The following is a 19,819-nucleotide window of genomic DNA, read 5'->3' on the forward strand; positions in this document are numbered from 1 at the left end:
GCAGGGGCCACAGTTCGCACGAACATAGTCCTCTTGGTGGAGATAGGGCTGATGTTGAGATAGGACCGAGATAGCGTTGTGGAGTTAAAAACAACTGTAAGTAAAAGAGACAAATTTGTTTCAGTATTCAACATTATAAGTGCTAAAATCAGAGTTGATTGTCCGATTTAGTCTGTATCGCAAGCATGCTTCTGTCAACCAGGTGACCGTCACCGACACAAACCCATGCAATGGCAAGGTAATCAATATGCGACTATGTGGTCAATGGTCTATACAGATCCAATTCGCTTAATGCTTGTAAACGTAGAATGTAATTTTAGGATTGTACAACATGAAATGATTGATGGACGTTATCAAATCCTAAACCTTCAGACGCATGAGGTCTTCAACAGATGAAATCGACGTATTCACTTGAGTTCAAAAGAAGATTTATGCACTGACAAATCAAAACATAAATCGTCTTATCAGTATATATATCATGGAAGAGTGTGCTATCTTTATAGCCTTCCACATTGCATATATATTTTCCGTCTTTCACTTCTGCTATTGTTTATTGTAGAACTAAACGAAATGAGTGCTCATTCATCAAAACCAACTATCCCACTATGATATGGGTATAGAGACATTAAGAAACCCTTAATGTAATCGCTTACCGCAATCCGGCATCTCCGTGGTAAATACAGTCTGAAGAGTTGGCTTACGTATGTTTACTATGGGTCGAGGGGTATGTCTACAGTCTAAGCCGTAAATACATATAATCTGATCTGGCATGGCTTGCCTTCGGTTACCTTCGGTTATCTGACTTGCTCTTGACCTGTTTTTCATACAACAAACAAGCAATAACAGTTTCCTCCAGCCTTTGCACAGGTTGTTGTCCTAACAACATAGCGCAAAGAAGTGCAACAAAGTCCTCATGAAATGGTTCTTCTATGCATCTGCACATCAGTTACTTCTCCCAGCATAAGCGGAAGTTAAACAAGTTGTCTACCCTTTCGACCTTGAAAATACTCAACAATCGAAATATTGTTGGGGTACTCTTTCAGTACATAACATAACGTTGATTCAAGTCCCGGGAGGTATTTCCACGCTGGCAATGTGACAGGTACACAAGTAGGGGCATGCTTTGGTATTTAGACCCCAGTTGTTCGAAACGCCTGGTTCAGTTTGTTACGTTGATCCGTTATTCAGCGACGTCATCGTTAACTCAGTCTGTACATCTTGAAGTAAGTGGCAGGAGAGGCCCTGACGCGTAAGTCACTACATGTTCAGATCTGAGCACGAAGTTTGGAATGAACCACGAGTACCGTTCTTTAATCCAAGAAGTATGTTTAAAGGCAGGCAGAAGTTTCGGTGTCTTGCGAAACGTGATACCGTCCAGACTGGACAAGGAATGTTACAAAATAGAGGGCCTCGATTCGGCAACATTTTAAAGGTGCTCCCTGTAACGTTTCAAAGCAGTGTCGTCACATACAAGTCAGAGAGAAATGTTTCTGTTAGCTGCATGAAACTTACAATATACGCCGACACATACACGAGGAAGCTAAAAGTGTATGTATCTACCGTGTTAAAATGCCTATTGTTCTTACAGCAAGACTGGTGCTTATTTGATTTCACGACATTGAAACGTTCTTTAATGAATGTTAAGGATATCTGGCGGTCTGGAACGTCCAGAATAATTGTAGATGTTTATGTTTACTAAGTACTCTGCATGGAACTTCAGAAAAAAGAAAACTTTTCTACGCTTGCTTTAAAACAAAATAATATTAAATCGCCGAGTTCTGAGTTTAGCTTGATATTATGATAACGTGAATCAACTTGACTCATACCTGGCAGGTATATGTAAATGTTATCGACATAACGCCCCCCTATACGCGATTGTCTAATCCGCCCCGGGTTGCAAGTATTCGGTCAACAAGCGCAAATATTTTGTTTACACGCGATTATGTATTAGACAAGTGAATGTCATCCAGACCACATGTTGAACGAGGATGGAATCTGAAGATTTCGACGACTGTCTGGATCATTTCAGTCAAACATGGCAATCAAGGATTTATACATTTATTGTTATCATATGGTCACTGTGGGTCTCACTTGACTCAATTTATAAACTTCATATCATAATATGATGCTATAGGATCGCTATTGCTTTGTGACCATTAATCAGATGGCATCACAGGCACACGTGGTTATAGCGTTCGCTCGTCACGCCGAATACTCGGGTTCGATTCCTCACATGGGTACCATGTATGAGCCCCATTGTGGGTGTCTCCGCAAGGATATAGTTGGAATATTGCTTGAACACGGCGTAAAAACATACTCACTCACTGAAATGTACAAAAAGACGTACTGTACATAACCCAACAGGTAATGGGTACCCGGTAGGATCAGATGGTATTGTTGCTGAAACGCCTTTAACTCCTCATAACACAGCTTCTTCCTGACTGGGCATTCACTGGTCTTGGACTTTTGCCAGAGGCGACTAAAGGGAGCAGGAGGTCAAGCGTGGTGATCAAGTTCACAGCATGTCAGTGTAACCCAAAGCCGTGGACATTATCTATCCGCTACTGGACTGTCTGGTTGTCAATAGATGTAGCATTTGCTGACTGCGATATTAAACAACAAACAGTTTTGTATGAACAGTAATTGAAATAACAATCATAATTTTGCGTTGTAGATACATTGAGTGAGTGGATTTGGGTCAGCTAGAGAGTCCATGTTCACAATGTGAAATATGGTATCTAACTGTAACTATTTGTCAATAACAGTAAATCATACTGATATTTTCGTATAACACATACTTCAAGGTCGCCGCGCTTTTGCCCTTATCTCTGTGTCATAACGTCTCATAGCGCCTGTCTGGTTCCATCAACAGGCGCATGCTGAATTTAAAACTAAGACTTGCCTTTTTACTTGGCGCTTACAAAAATTACATGTAACAAAACTTGTACTTATAGTGTTTTTAAAGTATTTGTTATGCTTGAAATCATTTAAATGATTTTCCTCTACAACTGCAGGTCACTTCCCAACGAAATGACTGAGATGCGCGTTCCATTAAGCTCTGACCAATAGAAATCTTCTTAAAGGCGGGGTTTCCGTGTCACTGAATATGGATGGCTCGAGAAGTAATACCATTAGTCAGTGATTTCCTTCTGTCCAACATATTCTAGAATATCGACGCACAGACAGTGTGCGTAATAACCACTGACTCGCTAGTTCGTGGCTAGTTAAAATCCAGTCGGGCCAGTAAATCTAGGCAGTCACTGGTCAGACTGGCTTGTGAATTTCCATGGGGTCATTTTTGTGTAAATATATCACCTTCTCCGACTTTTTAAGTAATAATACACATAAATCATGCAGGATTAGGAATGGCTGACGTGTCCATCACATCAGCTGTGTGATGAAACCCGTGTCCATATGCAAAGTTCGGACAAGTGAATTATTTTATGGACTGGAGACTTTCAGGCCGACTGGCTAGCAAAACCTGGAAACACTGCGTACATATACTTGTACCCATTATAAACCACCTTCAGTTACCATGTGAGCGCAAAGAAGAACACAACGTTATTGATAACAGCTTGGTTTGTTGCCTTTAACTGAGTTTCAGTACACATTCTTAAACCGTTATGAAGCAGGATATCAGAGTTATCCACTTTGGTAATAGAGGAAGAATGTACAACGGAACGTCTCTTCACGCAGTAAACCTGACTTACACATCCATAAAATTGTACACTTCGTTTAGAGAGAGATCTTGGGGTGAAAGGCGTGATCGGGAGTTTATGACAATTCCTCGACTTTGATATATAACTAGAGACGCAGAAATACAGAAAAGTAAATTTATGATTTGCATGGCAATCGTTTTTGTTGTGAAATGTCTGTGGATCAATGCGTTTTCAGTTAACAAAGGGTCGTTTTGGAGTGAGAAGGCACGACGCCTCTAAGATACCCTGGTCAAATGCTAAGGCGTTTCTTGGGGTTTTTTAAGCAACAGTTATCACCAAGTTCTTATGTCATCAGAAAAGTAGGTCGCGTTATCAAACTAGGTAATTTTACTGCTGTTATATACAAACATGCGTGGCGTTAATGTCAGCGAGACTTTGTGGGTCTTAGTGTACTCAGGTCAGGTATGCTACAGTCAGACCAATGCACTGTCAGGTCACGTCAAGCTACAGAGCTACCAACACACGATGTATAGAACCTCTCCTCACCCAGACGTTGCCCTTAGTGGGTGAGTAAGTTTAGTTTTAAGTCGCTTTTAGCAATATTCCAGCAAAGTCGAACACTAGACATGGCCTTTAAACATTTTACCCATGTTGGCAATCGAACCCTGGCCATCGGCGTGATGAGGGAACACATTAACCACTAGGCTACCCAACCAACCATTTGTCCGTAATACCTGTCAGTAATGTTGTGTGACCCCCGCGAGTGCTTCCTCAGCTTTTACGGTTATTACATTGATATGTTTCTCTGCTTTTGATGTGTGAGTGAACACGCTGTTTATAACCCATATAGATACTAACAAGACTGTCAAGGTCACCTACAGAGGGATCATGGCGTTTGTTTTGACACCACAAGCGCAGAGACGCATTTCAGCGGTAGGTAAAAATCAGATCTTGGACCAGACAATACGAACACTGACATCATATGAACATGCAAAAATCCAGTTTAGTTGAAATAACATGGTTCAGTCCAGTAAGAATGTCTGAAAATCCGATATCAACTAAGGGGCGAGATGGTCTCTTGGCAGGTTTTCTTAACGCCCCATCCACTTAATCATTTTTCATAAAAATACAAAAGCGGTTTATGGATGAATGTTTTATATTTTATATAAATAAACAGTAGATCATAATGCATGTTTCAAACTTGGCACGTCATTTGTAAACAACCAAGGTTCATCGTGCTAGGCACAAGACAGTCGAATGTCAAGGTGAAGGTCGTCCAGAACTGCCTGGCATCGTGGCCCCATTTAGCAATCGGATTTCGAATTGTGGAGTGCTTGTGTCAACTGTTGGAGGGTCTGTAACTGTTGCTGACGTGATCACAGACGTTCACCAAGAGCATCCCATGTTCGACAGGGTTTCGATCTGAAAACCTTGAGTATCATGGTGCTTATTGGATATTGCGGTTCTTCAAGAAGGCCGTCGGTAGTCTGACAGTGTAAGGCCGGGCATTGTGTTGTAAAAGGACTTTTGGTTACTTTCTAACAGGAAAAGCACGTGCCCGAAGAATTTCATTTGTGTAACGTGCAGTAAAATTGACCTGGACGTGTATCACGTGTTCACCTGGTATAGCAGAAGGCTGTCCGGCCTTAGCATTACACTTTCAAACATCAAACCTCTCCGCTTCCTTTATGCAGTTTTCGATTATGATGTTCAACATGATGCCTGTAAACACGACGTCTTTCGTCTGTCCGGAGAACAAAATACGTGAAATACGTCAGTAAACCAAACAAGTCTTCCTTGCCCTTGACACCACTGACGTTACAGCCGACTAGGCTGATCAGTCAGGATGACGCCTCGAAGTAGTCGTCTCGGGCGAATACCTGCGGCGCGTAGACGCGTATTGTTAGGCTGAATTCCTAAGCAATCCTGGTGTTGTTGTAGTTTGAGATGTGGCAGCGTTGAGCAAGACATGTAAGTGACAACCGTATGAATCTGTCCTGCACTGCAGCTGTGTCACGTGGTCACCCACTTTTGGGTATTTTTGTCCGTACTCTGTGCTATCCGCGCAAATCATGAGCGATATATACAGACATGGGAAATTTATATTTGGTGTTCATTTTTGTACCCGTCAGATAATGCGTTGAATATAGACACACACGCGTGCACGCACACATAAACATGGTGTCTTGGAACATACACGTGGGTCAAGATTCTAACAACCTGAACGTTTGTCTTCTAAATATCCTTCTCTTGTCAGGTAAAACGTTTCCAAGACTTTGCCTTCAGATACGTTCTTGCTATTCCAAACAATGTTGCAGGGGGCATTGGGGAACAGTTCTTATGCAACATATCTCAGCATTTGAAACAAAGTTCTCAACGATACACTCACCCATTCACTTGAACCCATCCGCACCCACATAGTCTCAATGTACGGGGTGTACAGAAATCCCATCGGTAACACTTCCGTCTGATACTGATATATGGACTGGCACATGCACTGGTCATGTTGTTTTTCACGTTACAATAGTGACTTAAAATTAACTTTAATTATCAGTTTCTCTGACAGAAAAATATTTCGTCACTCAATGATGACGTCATTTCGGTGTTGATGTTGGCTGGAAAGACGTCTACGTCCGAGTATTTCACCCTTTATTGTATTAGCAACAGCGCAAGAAGTAGTGTAAACATTTGATAACATTTATCATTGCTAATGCGGACAGATGAAATGTTTACGAGATAAAACAGTGACAGTGCCGCAGGGCGTCCAAATGTTTACTGCATTCGCAGTTAAACCGAGTATGTTAAACTGATATGTAAATAAAATCACACAACCACAATTTTGCTTTTGCAAAAGACATTCCTTCTTGTGCAGAACATAAAACATAATGTGGGTTTTTGTTTGTGTTGATAATTGTCTAATATGTGTGAATATGCGATGCTACAAATAAACATTTTGATTTCACAAGATTTGAGCTATTTTCATCTTAGTGACATGGAGAGGTGATTGCCCGCCATACAATAAACACTGAAGATAAATACAATATTTATTTACCTTTCATAAATATACTTTCTGCCCTCACGTATGCCCCTCGTGTCTCTCAAAATATCGTCTAGGATGTTATCTTCAAAACGCTATGCTTGCACACAAACATTAAAACTTAGCAGTCTTGGATAGAATGCATGAATTCTTAAGGCATCAGTCCAATAATATACGTATCTCGCTGAGAAATAGTTATTTAACATTAAAATAAAGGAATTGTACCAATAGAGAAAATATTATATTCTTGTGCAAGGAGACTGCATCTAATGCTGAAACGATGATCGAAGCAAAATCCTTCCGATCAATGACTACCCCGAGAGAAACTCACTCCGCGTTGATACCAGCATGAGTTGACGGCGAGGAATGTCCACAGCAACTGTGACAACAGGGCGGAGTCAACGGTAGACTGTTGTACCAAGACCCACCTCCACAACGTCCAACACCGCATATGGAGCCCACTCCTTTCATCGATGTCGTCCCAATCCCACGTGATCTGACAAATGCATTGATGAGTCGTTGTGTGACACACTTGGGCTCCGTCGAAACGTCACAACTGTTTCCGCCTTCGCGTAAAACTATTACGCGTAAGATTCGTATCAGCATTAGCACAGCCCCCTCACACCCTCCTCGAGCCGCCGCACTTAGATGCACCGAAGGTTGTGAATGAACCTGTGTGGCCGTCTGTCCGACAACGAGTTATTGCAACCGGCGTAACCCTCTCCTCTCAACGGTGGGGCGTCAATTATTGCCCTGACCCGATGTGTTGCTTGTGTCACTGTCACTCTTATAAGAGGAGTGTTAGCCTGGTGAAGCACAGTGATGAAAGCCCACTGTGCTTAGACTCATCTTCAGAAACTGTTGTAGATTTACCTCAGGGCTCTACATCCAAGCTGTAGTCCCTAAACGTAGATACTTATACAACAACCGACAACCGGTCAACACTACATCACCATGTGCTCGTTACTTGATCTGGCGGTAATTCTAACCATGGCGATTATTGTCACTTCGGAAGGATCTTCAACTGTGAGTAATTTGCGTTTTTATTCTAAAATATAAAACCGATTTGGGGGCAATTAATATCTATCACACGAAGTATTGATGTGCATTTCAATTGTTTACTAAGTGGGTGTCTGAAATGTGTATTAAGCGTTACGTCACTAGCGTCTCATCTGTGTCAATATGTTTCTGTAATGAGTCTGTTGTGTTTCTATTTAACAAAATTCCTTCAAACAATTTTCCGTTATTGTATTAACATGTGAAATGTAGACGTTTGTCTTAAAGAAATTGCCCTAAGCCAGAGTGATTGAGTAGCGAGAGAACAGACCGATAAAAAACGAAGCTGTACTATAACTCTCACAGGTTGTAAACAGTCACTGTGCGAGTGTAGTGGAGAGCCAAGCCACGTACTCTCACAGGTTGTAAACAGTCACTGTGCGAGGGTAGTGGAGAGCCAAGCCACGTACTCTCACAGGTTGTAAACAGTCACTGTGCGAGTGTAGTGGACAGCCAAGCCACGTACTCTCACAGGCATATACATATACACTCTCTGAACAAAACATTTTCTCAACTTAACTTGTGGTTAGACAGATAAACATGACCCACTATCCGCTATCTAGGATACAAGTTACCCATGGGGAAAAGTTGTTAAAGACATATAGCCCGAATAAATGGTCCCAGCTCGATACGGGAGCTGACGTGCAGTAATAACAGCACTCTGTGTCGTAATTACTGTTAAGGTCACTTAAAGGCACAAAGTGCATATTTTCAAGTAAAACGCTTACTTCTTACTTACTGTGAATAAGGGCCAATGTTCACTGACAATACACCTGCTTCATATCACAAAAAAACTATTTGAAAGAATTGATAACTAATTAATGCATGTGTAAATTTCTTTATACATTTGTTTTACATTTAAGTTCATTGGTTGCATGAAATTGATTATAGGCTGATATGAATAATACACGTTTCTTATCGCTTGTAAGTATATACCTATACGTCTCAGTACCTTTCGTATATCATGTGACTTGTTGACAAGTTTTCATTTTCATATGAGGTTGTAGGTTCACGCTATATCGGTGTTGATTAAAGTTGTTTTTATATGATGAGATTCTTGAAAGGCATTTAGAAGTTGGCATTAAAGTAGAATAAAAAATATGCAGGACAACTATTAATCCATGTCACAACGTTTCTGGGTTACTCCTTGCCCCTTCGTCAGGTGAATATGTTATTTGTTATTCACACATATACTTCAACTTCTTGTGCTACTGACCCAGTTAAATATAACGAGTCTGAAACATTCGTCTGTAGACGCTACGGCATTTTAAAGTAATAGAACTCCGGTAAAAGAAACATGTACAACGACATCTCGTCCTGTGTAGTATAATGCTATCAACCGGTTTTTAAAAACATCTCACTCTGAATTGTATAGCTCTTTAGGCTAATCTCAAAGAATAATATCCCCCTCCTCCAAGCTGTTGCAATTATCCCCATTGTTCCAATACAAAGAGAGGTTTGAATGTAACAGTGTGTACTTGAAGGATCCCAACACACAACACACATGGTTCCAACTGCGTGAGGAGTTATGTAGGGCGCATAAATAGGTTATAAACTTGTAATGTAAATACCACATGTCACATAGGCTCATTTGTGTTATTTCTGAAACATCGTTGTTCAATTTTGTGGACCGCCTTTGCTTCTGAAAACGGTGTAATTTATTCAGAAATGTGTTTTGATGAAATAACAGATTACATTCCTTGTCAGAATAAATTGTTATCGGTTTATTATCGATATGCATGTTCTAAATATATTCACACCAAAGGTGACACTCACCTTTCACTAGGAACGTGTAAATGTTCTTCTTAGCAGACTGTTATGGTACTTATACTACATTTCTAATATTAGAAATGCTTGTTTGTTTGTTAAGTGCGGCGTTAAACAACAAACAAACGTTTCAAATAGGTGTACATCAAGGTGAACATTTCACTACCTTTGTTTTATCACAAAACTATTTGGATGTGCGCTAGCTTCACATTACCTTTCAAAAGGAGTCAGAGAGCTCAACAAAGCCATCCATTATAATATCTGGTGTGTCTAATACGTACGCCGAGCACACGTAGTGATGATATTATCTCCATGCGCTGATGAGAGTCGACCGTCAATGACGTAAGTCTGGTTACTGCGGCCATGGTTCTTCTTCTCTGTTTATATTGTCGCAATTCCCTTAACACAAGATGGGGAGAATTCCATGGAGCGCTGTAATGATTGTTATTGCTATGTACATTGCAGAGCCAAGTGGAGTAAGCTAGCTTAGTGAGTGTTCGGGAACGGAAAAGGGGTTGGATGTACTTTCAGGCATATAGCATCTGGCATGTTCTTTCCATGCATAGTTAGTGTCTTCATTCATACGGACCCAAATTACACGCTGGGTTTACCACTACATATGGTATTGCAAAACATGCAGTCAGTAGCTGATGTGCATGCAATGAATGTGATCTTTGATACTGATGTTAGCGGTAGATGTAGATAGCGGTGAAAAGGACACCCCTCGTTGATGCATGTGTCAAGGAGCGCATGAACATGATATATCTTCCAGTTTCTTTGGCTTATGTTGTATGTCGCCCCCCGCTGCTCCCAGATTGTGTCATAGATTCAGTCTAACGTTTACCCACTGGGGATATAGTATATTGATATGACAAATAAACCCATTTAAATCGAAAAGTAGCCCAAGAGAACCGGGAGATCCTGGACAAATCTAGATTTGCCTTATTTAGGGCTATGAGAGAAGCTTGCAGAGAGGGTTATAGACACTAGGGAAAATAAGGACTGTGAGACAAACTATCGTACATGTTACAATGGGCACAGTGGTTCACTACAACAGGCCGTATCACGTACATGTAGCGTGAATGTAACGATGATATGTCACAGCATGAATTGTTGAGCAAAATACCCTTGATTGTTTACGCAGTGTTCTCTGATATATGGAGTCATGAATGTGTATGAATGTGTGGCATATCACCACTGAACAGCAGTGTTTTAGGTGTATGAGTCTGAAATCACATAAATAAATCTGTCACGATTGAAAGGTGAGTAGATGTTGTTTTAGGCCGCCGTCAGCAATGTGTCAATTTGTACTACAGTATTCTGAACATACCTGAACTTGACAGAAGGAGACCCAATCGTAATCGTAATGGCAGGTTGAGACGAATGTTTACCAGATAGAAGAGCATAAAGGTCAAATGCAAACCCCAAAAAATCAAACATAATAAAAACACAGTTATCACTTATTCATGACATATAATATGCATTGCTGCTTGTAAAAAGCAAATAAACAAAATCAAAAGCGTGCAAATGCGTTTCAAAAGTGCAATACTTTGTACTTGGGCTTACTTCCCACCCTCCCAGTCATGGAGGGTGGGTGTGCGATTGGCTGGTTCATTTGCTGATACGCTGAGGAATCATTGTGTGTACAGAAAGGTGATCTGTTTGATGGGAATATTAGAAGTATGGCGAGTCACAAGAAAGTAAGATTCTTTATGGACAACAATTTTTATTGTACTTGATGCGTCGTTTCAGTGTTGGTTCATATACTCTTGTCCAACAAAATCATATACACTAGAAGAAGTTGGTATCCATGAAGAATGAATATACAGAGATGTTTGGTTTTGTAAAGATATGATCTCTGAATTTGTGTTCGATCCAATCAAAAATCATCTCAGTAGAGATTTAGTGAATCGGTTGGACTCCGATTTCGCGGGCTTTTTCTTTTTTTTCTTTTGATTGCGTTTTTTATTTTGTTTTTTTTTTGTTTTTTTTGGTCAACTTTATAGGTCGAATGATTTGGTTTGATGATTTGTTTCGGTAGGTGCATACCGGAAGGTATCAGAATCTGCAAAGTTGTGTTTTACGTTGTATGTGACCTTTAACACCGAAGTATAGTCGATGATATTGGAGTTGTGTTGGTGCTGTTCTGCCAGGAATTGTCCCTGGGTGTCTTACGTATTCGGTACGTAACAGAATGAATCCAACTGTATTCAGTTTTAGCTTGATGAAACAACCGACATCGAAACGTCACTCTATGCAATAATAACAAGTTGTCTGCCATTAAGTTGTTTTTCATTCGCCAACATTGAGGATGCCGATCAAACAATTAGAATCATGACGCAAGATTTTGTGATATGTGAACAGGCACACGTAAATGGTCTGCAGTATGGAACAAAAAAATCAAGAAAAACAACGTGGGATTTTATAGCAATAAAACAGTCACGTCACGGAGTTATTTGCTGTGCGTAACTTATGTTGTTACCCCGTGCTTCATACTATGGTAATCGCCTGGAAAAGTACATTGATGAATAACGTCACACAAGGTCATGGTGCTTGTTGGCGTTTTAAGTAATGCATACCCTTGTAGGTATCAACATGTAAACTGTGTCTGACACGTCAGTGGTTGATATAATGAGCAATATTAGCAGAGACTCGAAGACACAGAGAAAGATAATCCGATCTATCAGATTTAGAATCTTACTACAAACGAGAGTTGTATATCTATTGACTCCTACACAATGCGTCGAACATGAATCATATATACTTTGTATTTGATAACTAAGGTGTTGGCCCAGACGGTCCTCTGTAAGTCAAGTTGAATGTTGTTTACATTAACTCAACATAAAAATTCTTTTACTCTTTAATACTGTTCGATAGACACTCCTTCTTGTGTATATTATCATACACCGTGACTAATGACAAATACGATGTATAAAATTGTAAGAAAACGAGTCATATAATAGTTCTTTTCCGCAGCGGTTATAAATACACACGTTCCTTCAACGATGACTGAGGCCTTTCATTCAGTTCCTCCCTGGAATGCAGTCTTCCCCAATCCCATACAACCAGGAAGTGTTAGTGTGGAAATAAATCTGGACTCAATCTAAAGCATGGCTGATAAAAGGATCTATAAAAGCTAGGCTCTACATAGCTTCTCGATTTATTAAGTTGCCGGAGTCATGGGGTTCCATTCATAAGCGTGTATGAATCATTCCAAATATTGATTGTGTATACATGACCTGGCCAACGTGTTCATATCAGGACCAGTGACGAGCGGATAGCGTCTTACGTTGTCACGCCCATCTCCATGTAGTCACAGCCGTTAACGTCACCTACGTCTTTCGTGATCTGAATATGTGAAATTATTTGATAAAATGTCCGTCATCTGTACCACATTGTAATGACATGAAGTTTAATTCGTGGTTTTGTGGTTATTGTGTACAACTGGTCAGTTTGTTTGTTTAACGCCACGCTATTCCTGCTATATGGCGTCGGTGTGTAAGATGAGTCTGGACCGGACAGTCCGGTGAACAACCCGTGGCTACAACATTGGTAGGCAGATATGATATTTAGGTATAATTCATTTACAGTAATGCGATATTTACAGCAACTCCAAGATCTGATGTAGCCGGGTAGCTGTCTGGTTGCCTGAAAGTGTATACCTGTAATGAGGTCAAGCTTATACATAGCAACAATGTATTAGCCAAATTGTGATGTTCCCCCGTCGTATTTGCTGAAGTATCGTTAAAAGCCGTGTAAAACCACACTCTTTCACTCACACATAGGCGTAATACGATGTAATAATCAGTTAAGGCACATCTTTCATTTGCTTTCTGTTTGTAAGACTGTATGATAAAAGCAATGTTGCATACTTGAAATAGTCAAGTTTCTCTTCATATTGGGAAATACTCCACCAGATCCCATCGTGTGTCGTCCATGTGCAGTGGAATACTTCCTTACGAAAATGTCAAGAGTCGTTAGACTCTTGTTCACATGTCTATTGACGGGATGAGTTAGTATCGTTTAACGAGACGTTCAGCAATATTTAAGCCAGGTAACAGGAAGGGATACTAGATATTGTTTCACAGATTGTATCCATGTAGGGAATCAAACCCGGATCTTCTATGTGACAAGCGACCGCTTTTACCTCTAACCTCCACTAGCACCCCGGGCTACAACAGTTGAAGCAGACTGTTAGCTGTTTTATACCCGCAACTTCTAGAATATGCCACTCAAAAACTAGTGGTAGCAGTAGAAGAAGTAGTAGTAGTAGTAGTAGTAGTAGTAGTAGTAGTAGTAGTAGTAGTAGTAGTAGTAGTAGTAGTAGTAGCAGCAGCAGCAGCAGCTGCAATAACAACAGGATTAGTAGTAGCAGTAGTTGTAGTAATAGCAGCATCTAATTTGTAGTAGTAGCAGAAGCGGCAGCTGCAGCAGCAGCAGCAGCAGCAGTAGTAGTAGTAGTAGTAGTAGTAGTAGTAGTAGTAGTAGTAGTAACAGCAGTGACAGTAACAAGTGTATTCATAGCAGTTTAAATGAACATGATGACATTGTACATCTACAAACGATAAATGTACAAAGCGTTGGCTTCATGTACACTGCATAACACTTTGTCACATGGGATTAACCCTCGCCATGCGTGTCAGCGCCACTGCAAGTAAAGACACTTTGTGTTGACTATTAAATCCCTGCTTTAACCCTTCACGTTATAATCATCTGTTGGTATTGTGTGGGCTTCGTGTAACGTGTGATGATTATATATGACACATTAACCTCCACAACTAACCCCTGTGTTAAATGGCCCGACCTGACTCCATTAGTATCAGGGCCTAAATCACGAAGACGTCCTTTTGTCCAAAGACACAATATTGCAGCCGCCCGTATATCACATAACAGTAAAGAAGTCCCTTCAAAACCAGGCAAAGGACATATTTGATTTATCGCTCTCTTCTCAATGGTCTATGTTAAGGATATTCACCTAAAATTAACCTTATAACCGCGTTAAATTTCGAAGACTTGGTTTAATTGCAACCCTTCCTGAATGCCTCTCGTGTAGGCTGATGATACCATCTGACCTCAACCCAAAGGGTCGGTGTGACTCCCATTAAACCATGCCAGTCCATTATTCGCATACATCTGACACAACTGAAAAATACATATCCGGTCCAGATAGGTTAACAGGTCATCAGGTTGCAGACAGTGTTGTGTTTAAATGACGTGGTGCTCTAAACTGAGTTTAAAGAACTCGATCTAGGAAAACACCCTTTTGGTAACATAACTTGGAATATAACTTTAACGGATACGATCATAGGCGGTGCAAAGGATGTTATTACCGCTACTTAACTACTTGAGGGGTAATGATCAGGTCTTCAGCAAAGGTATCGCTGTCCGTTGAAGTATCCCTCACTGAGCATGTAATAAAGGGTTGCTGACCGATGTGATAAGAAGTCAAGCCATATCATGATGAAGGGTTCAGCTTAACATCAGTGTACACATATTCGGAATCAAACTTTTGACGTGTAAGATCACTGGGTGCCCTCAATGGAGATCAGATAACCCACTTGCCCCATCAAGTGCTGAAAGGGTACCGTGGTAACCAGTTTAGATATTCGGTAACTCGTGAGATTTCACACTTTGGTACGAGCGGCGGGCTAGCATAGTGGTTAAAGCGTTCGCTCGTCAGACCGAAGACCCGGGTTCGATTCCCCACAAGGGCACAATGTGTGAAGCCCACTGAGGGTGTCCCCCGTAGTGATTTCGCTAGAAGTGGCGCAAATCTAAACTAACTCACCCACTCACTGGTATAATATTCCTCGTTATTTTTGTCACAGTTTTGTCAGAAAATCCTGATTGATGTGTGTGTGGCATCGGTGAGGAGCCCATACAGTGACTTTGAATTCGCTCAGAAACAACATCACACAAAACACATTCCCAAATTTGAACTCCGAAAGAGGGACCTCATGAAACGCCAACGTTAGAGAATACTGTATAGCACAGATACCTCAGTGATAACACCGGGTGCTTGGGAAAAGACCAGGCATGGCGGAAATGAACATTTAACTTACTTTTCACGCTCTTTCATTAAATGACTAAACAAACAGAATTCTTTCTACACAGATTTAAGTAGGTTTATGCAAGTTATGCTAAGAGTATGAATACTTTTTAACATGTTCGACACATGACAACCAATGCAACCACAGATGGGTATGTTTGTTTTACGGATGTAAACAGATTCCATGATCCATTTTGGTCACCCCTTCGGGAACTCCGCCTGATTCTATAGGTCACGAAGTGCGTTATGTCAGCAGAATGGCTGCCAATTGACTTCTTAGATGTAGATCTGTAACGCCAGAATAGGTATGCAGCAACATGCGTCCTTCGTGAACTCTCGACATTGCACTTTTGTGGGTCTAGAGATGATTAGTAAATGTTGATACCTAAGGTGTGAGACCTTTTTGCCATGCTGGGAGCTTTGGGTTCGCACCCGGATGTCGAAGAAGAAACGGAAGTGCACTGTTAAAATACCGGACGAGTTACGTGAGACTTTCATGCTTTATCAATTGGGTATTCTAAACAGTTTATTTCAGAATGGCAAAAACGTGTGAACAATACCGGTTTATCTCTAATGCTGACGTGCAGGAATGTTTAAATACTGAAAATGAGAAACAAAAGCCAGACGGAGTGGTACGAATGTTGGTACCACACGTTACAATCATCTGTGAAACCTGCCAATTAGCAGCTATTCTGATACCAAGATGCGTTAAAGATATTTTCTATTTGCAGCAAGGAAAGTCTGACATGCAAAATAAACATTACACACAATATTGTTTACACCTTTCCTATAATTACAGGTGTCGGTGCGTGAAGAAGGCGTTGAACCAAACAACACGACTCCAACCCCGACTTTAAATAGCACAAACTACGTTCACAAGGGTGACGGGGGAATAGACAATATCCTGTGTGAATACTACAGCCCCTGGTCTAGGTGGTCCACGTGCAACCGAAAATGTGAACAAACCCGAGTGCGACGATGCCGACGGCAACAGCACTGCGGGAAGACGTGGCTGAAGGAGAAGAGAATATGCAAACGACGTCGGGGAGGTTGTTCCGTTTTGTCGTATCAAGTTTACGGCTTCCGGCGTCGAAATCGCTATATTGAACAACTGCTGTACGACCTCCTCTACGACTCTTGGACGGAGTGGGGAGCATGTTCACGCACGTGCAAGCAGAGGCGAACGCGAAAATGTGCCGTGCACAGCGTTTGCAGTAAGAGTTATATCCAAGAAGAAAGACGTTGCAGCGCTGCAGGCAGTCGTTGTGAAAGACGTTATTTTATTAAGTCGACAGTAGCTGACGCAAACAGTGAAAATACAACGACAGTTGCCACCGTTTCAAAACCGAAATCCAAAGTGTCTCGACCATCCCTGAAGAAAAAGAAGAAAAGTAAGTGTGGTAAATAGTTCATTTAAAAACTTAAAATGAAACGCAACGTCCCAACTAACCCACCTTCAACCGTCAACCTAACGTATGGCCAGTGTTCGATAGCGGTTGCCAGTGACATGTAAATTTTGTGTTAAATTAGTAATTGTCCTTCTGGCCTGCAGTAAATGATGTTTTATTGTGAATGTCAGTTTTTGCCAGACTAAGACAGGGGAAGATATGGTAAGGTCAAAACAGATAAGTGTATCGCCATCATGGAAGGCGTTGGCAACGCTAATCATACAATCCTTCATTTAGAGCCGTAGGTCCTTTGTTGATCGCCGTGGAAAGACCAAGATTATTTGTACATCACATGCATGTTGTGACGTTTATACATCAAAGATTGGAAGTGCTGGAACATTGCTGTATATTGAGCGAATGTTGAAGATATCACACTTGCAAAAGATTGTTGAGGAACATTTTCCGTCGCTGAAAATTGAGTGATTGAGTGAGTTTTACGCCGCTGTTAGCAATATCCGAGCAATATCACAGTAGGGTACACCAGAAAATACCTTCACACATTGTGTTCATGTGGGATATCGAACACTGGTCCTCGGCGTGACGAGGGAGCGCTTGAACGACTAGGCTACCCAACCGCTCCATATAGATGTAAAAGTGAAATAGATGAGGCTGCCCCCTCGTCTGATTTTTGTCATGCTTATAAACGTAAATCATTAAAGAGTAATTGACTAGCTGACCATCATGGAACGATAACATTACATTGTCAGTGTTCCGTATATATAAAATCAAATATCAGCGTCAGAGCTAGACAATAATCCGTGTCGATTATCAGCCGAAAGAAGCAATGCATTTTATTGGTTTTCATCATTAATTTAGATGAGCAATCCCCTTCTTATTTTGTGCCATATCCAGTATTACTCCTCGATTTAGAGATGACATTTTTCCAAATGATAGAAGGAAAGTTGTTATCGGTTGCCAATATGAAAACTAATTGATGATTAATGTATGCACGGAGAATCGTACGCAAAATCCTCTTTAAACACAGAACAATGTAAGAAAAAAAAGCCGAAGTTAGATCCAAGGGTACCGTTACACAGTCTAAAAAAGGTCCGGAAAGAAGAAATTCTTATGTTTGATGTACTCCCTAAGCGTAGCACCCGTAACAGTCAGATCTGAAAGTCAATACTTATTTCTTGTTTTTTTATTTCTCTTTTAATTTCACTGCAGTTTTATGATTTGTGTATAGAAATGCATCGGAAGAGTCGGATATTATTGTCGATGTGGGTTTCACGAATGTTAGTCGACGTAGCTATGGAATAACGAAAAAGTACACATTCCAACCTAATCCATTCTGAATGTTAAGTATTTCTTTGATGCGAATAATTGCAGCGCTAAAGTCACAAATCGTTAGCTTTAACGACATAAACATTAGTTCTTCAAGTTTAAAAGAAGGCAGTCTTTAATCTCAATAGATTAAAGTATTAATATCATTTCTTAATTACATTCTTCTTTAATGCTATTTGAAATAAAGCACTGATAGATGACATCCTATTCCCTAAACTGTTTTATGTTCGAAATGAAAATAAACTGTCTGCTTCTAGATCTCAAGTCAGACATGGTCCATGCGCTGACTTCCAAGGTTTTCTAGTTCTACTCAGCAAAAGTTTGCGATCATGGCATCTAACGTGCACAATGTTATGAAAACGTTTGGAAGCGTAATAGGAGAAAGTTAAAACATCCCTTTTTCACTTTATTTCTACTACGGCAACTCTTACACACACATGATACTGGAATCTGTAGAATAAATATGCAGCATCTTTCCAAAATACCGTTCATATTTCCTGTTTCCCCTATCACCGTAACGTTATTTAGACTAGCGAGAACCTATCTGATGTAAGGCAAAATGTCGCATACGTTCTTCCTGACAAGTGGAATACAAGTGATGTGGTGGTAGAGAAGGACGGTTTAATCTTGGCCCATATTTGTTCCCAGAGCAAATTCGTATGTATGCATGTATGTATGTATGTATGTATGTATGTATGTATGTATGTATGTATGTATGTATGTATGTATGTATGTATGTACGTATGTACGTACGTTTGTATGTATGTATGTATGTACGTTTGTATGTATGTATGTATGTATGCATGTATGTATGTATGCATGTATGTATATATGTATGTATGTATGTATGTATGTATGTACGTTTGTATGTACGTTTGTAAGTATGTATGTAAGTATGTATGTAAGTATGTATGTATGTACGTTTGTATGTACGTTTGTATGTACGTATGTACGTATGTATGTATGTATGTATGTATGTATGTATGTATGTATGTATGTACGTTTGTATGTATGTATGTATGTACGTACGTTTGTATGTATGTATGTATGTATGTATGCATGTATGTATGTACGTTTGTATGTACGTTTGTGTGTAAGTATGTATGTAAGTATGTAAGTATGTATGTATGTACGTTTGTATGTACGTATGTATGTATGTACGTTTGTATGTATGTATGTATGTATGTATGTATGTATGTATGTATGTATGTATGTATGTATGTATGTATGTATGTATGTATGTATGTATGTATGTATGTATGTACGTACGTTTGTATGCATGCATGTATGTATGTATGTATGTATCTATGTATGTATGTATGTATGTATGTATGTATGTACGTACGTTTGTATGTATGTATGTATGTATGTATGTATGTATGTATGTATGTATGTATGTATGTATGTACGTTTGTATGTATGTATGTATGTATGTACGTACGTTTGTATGTATGCATGTATGTATGTATGTATGTATGTATGTATGTACGTTTGTATGTATGTATGTATGTATGTATGT

The 19,819-nt window shown here is 40.1% G+C and overlaps 1 protein-coding gene across 1 annotated transcript in view; it reads left to right on the plus strand.

Annotated features, from left to right (window-relative positions):
• Window positions 1-7,217: 7,217 nt before the first annotated feature.
• The window catches only part of LOC137284955 (acrosin-like), a 38,462-nt gene continuing 25,860 nt past the window's right edge, over window positions 7,218-19,819 (plus strand). The window contains exons 1-2 of the mRNA XM_067817038.1: window positions 7,218-7,722; window positions 16,368-16,959. Coding sequence (XP_067673139.1) covers window positions 7,651-7,722; window positions 16,368-16,959 — 664 coding nt within the window. The 5' untranslated portion in view covers window positions 7,218-7,650. The remainder of the gene's footprint in view (window positions 7,723-16,367; window positions 16,960-19,819) is intronic.

This window comes from Haliotis asinina, chromosome 5, assembly GCF_037392515.1.
Source record: "Haliotis asinina isolate JCU_RB_2024 chromosome 5, JCU_Hal_asi_v2, whole genome shotgun sequence".
In the NCBI taxonomy this organism is placed as follows: Eukaryota; Metazoa; Mollusca; class Gastropoda; order Lepetellida; family Haliotidae; genus Haliotis; species Haliotis asinina.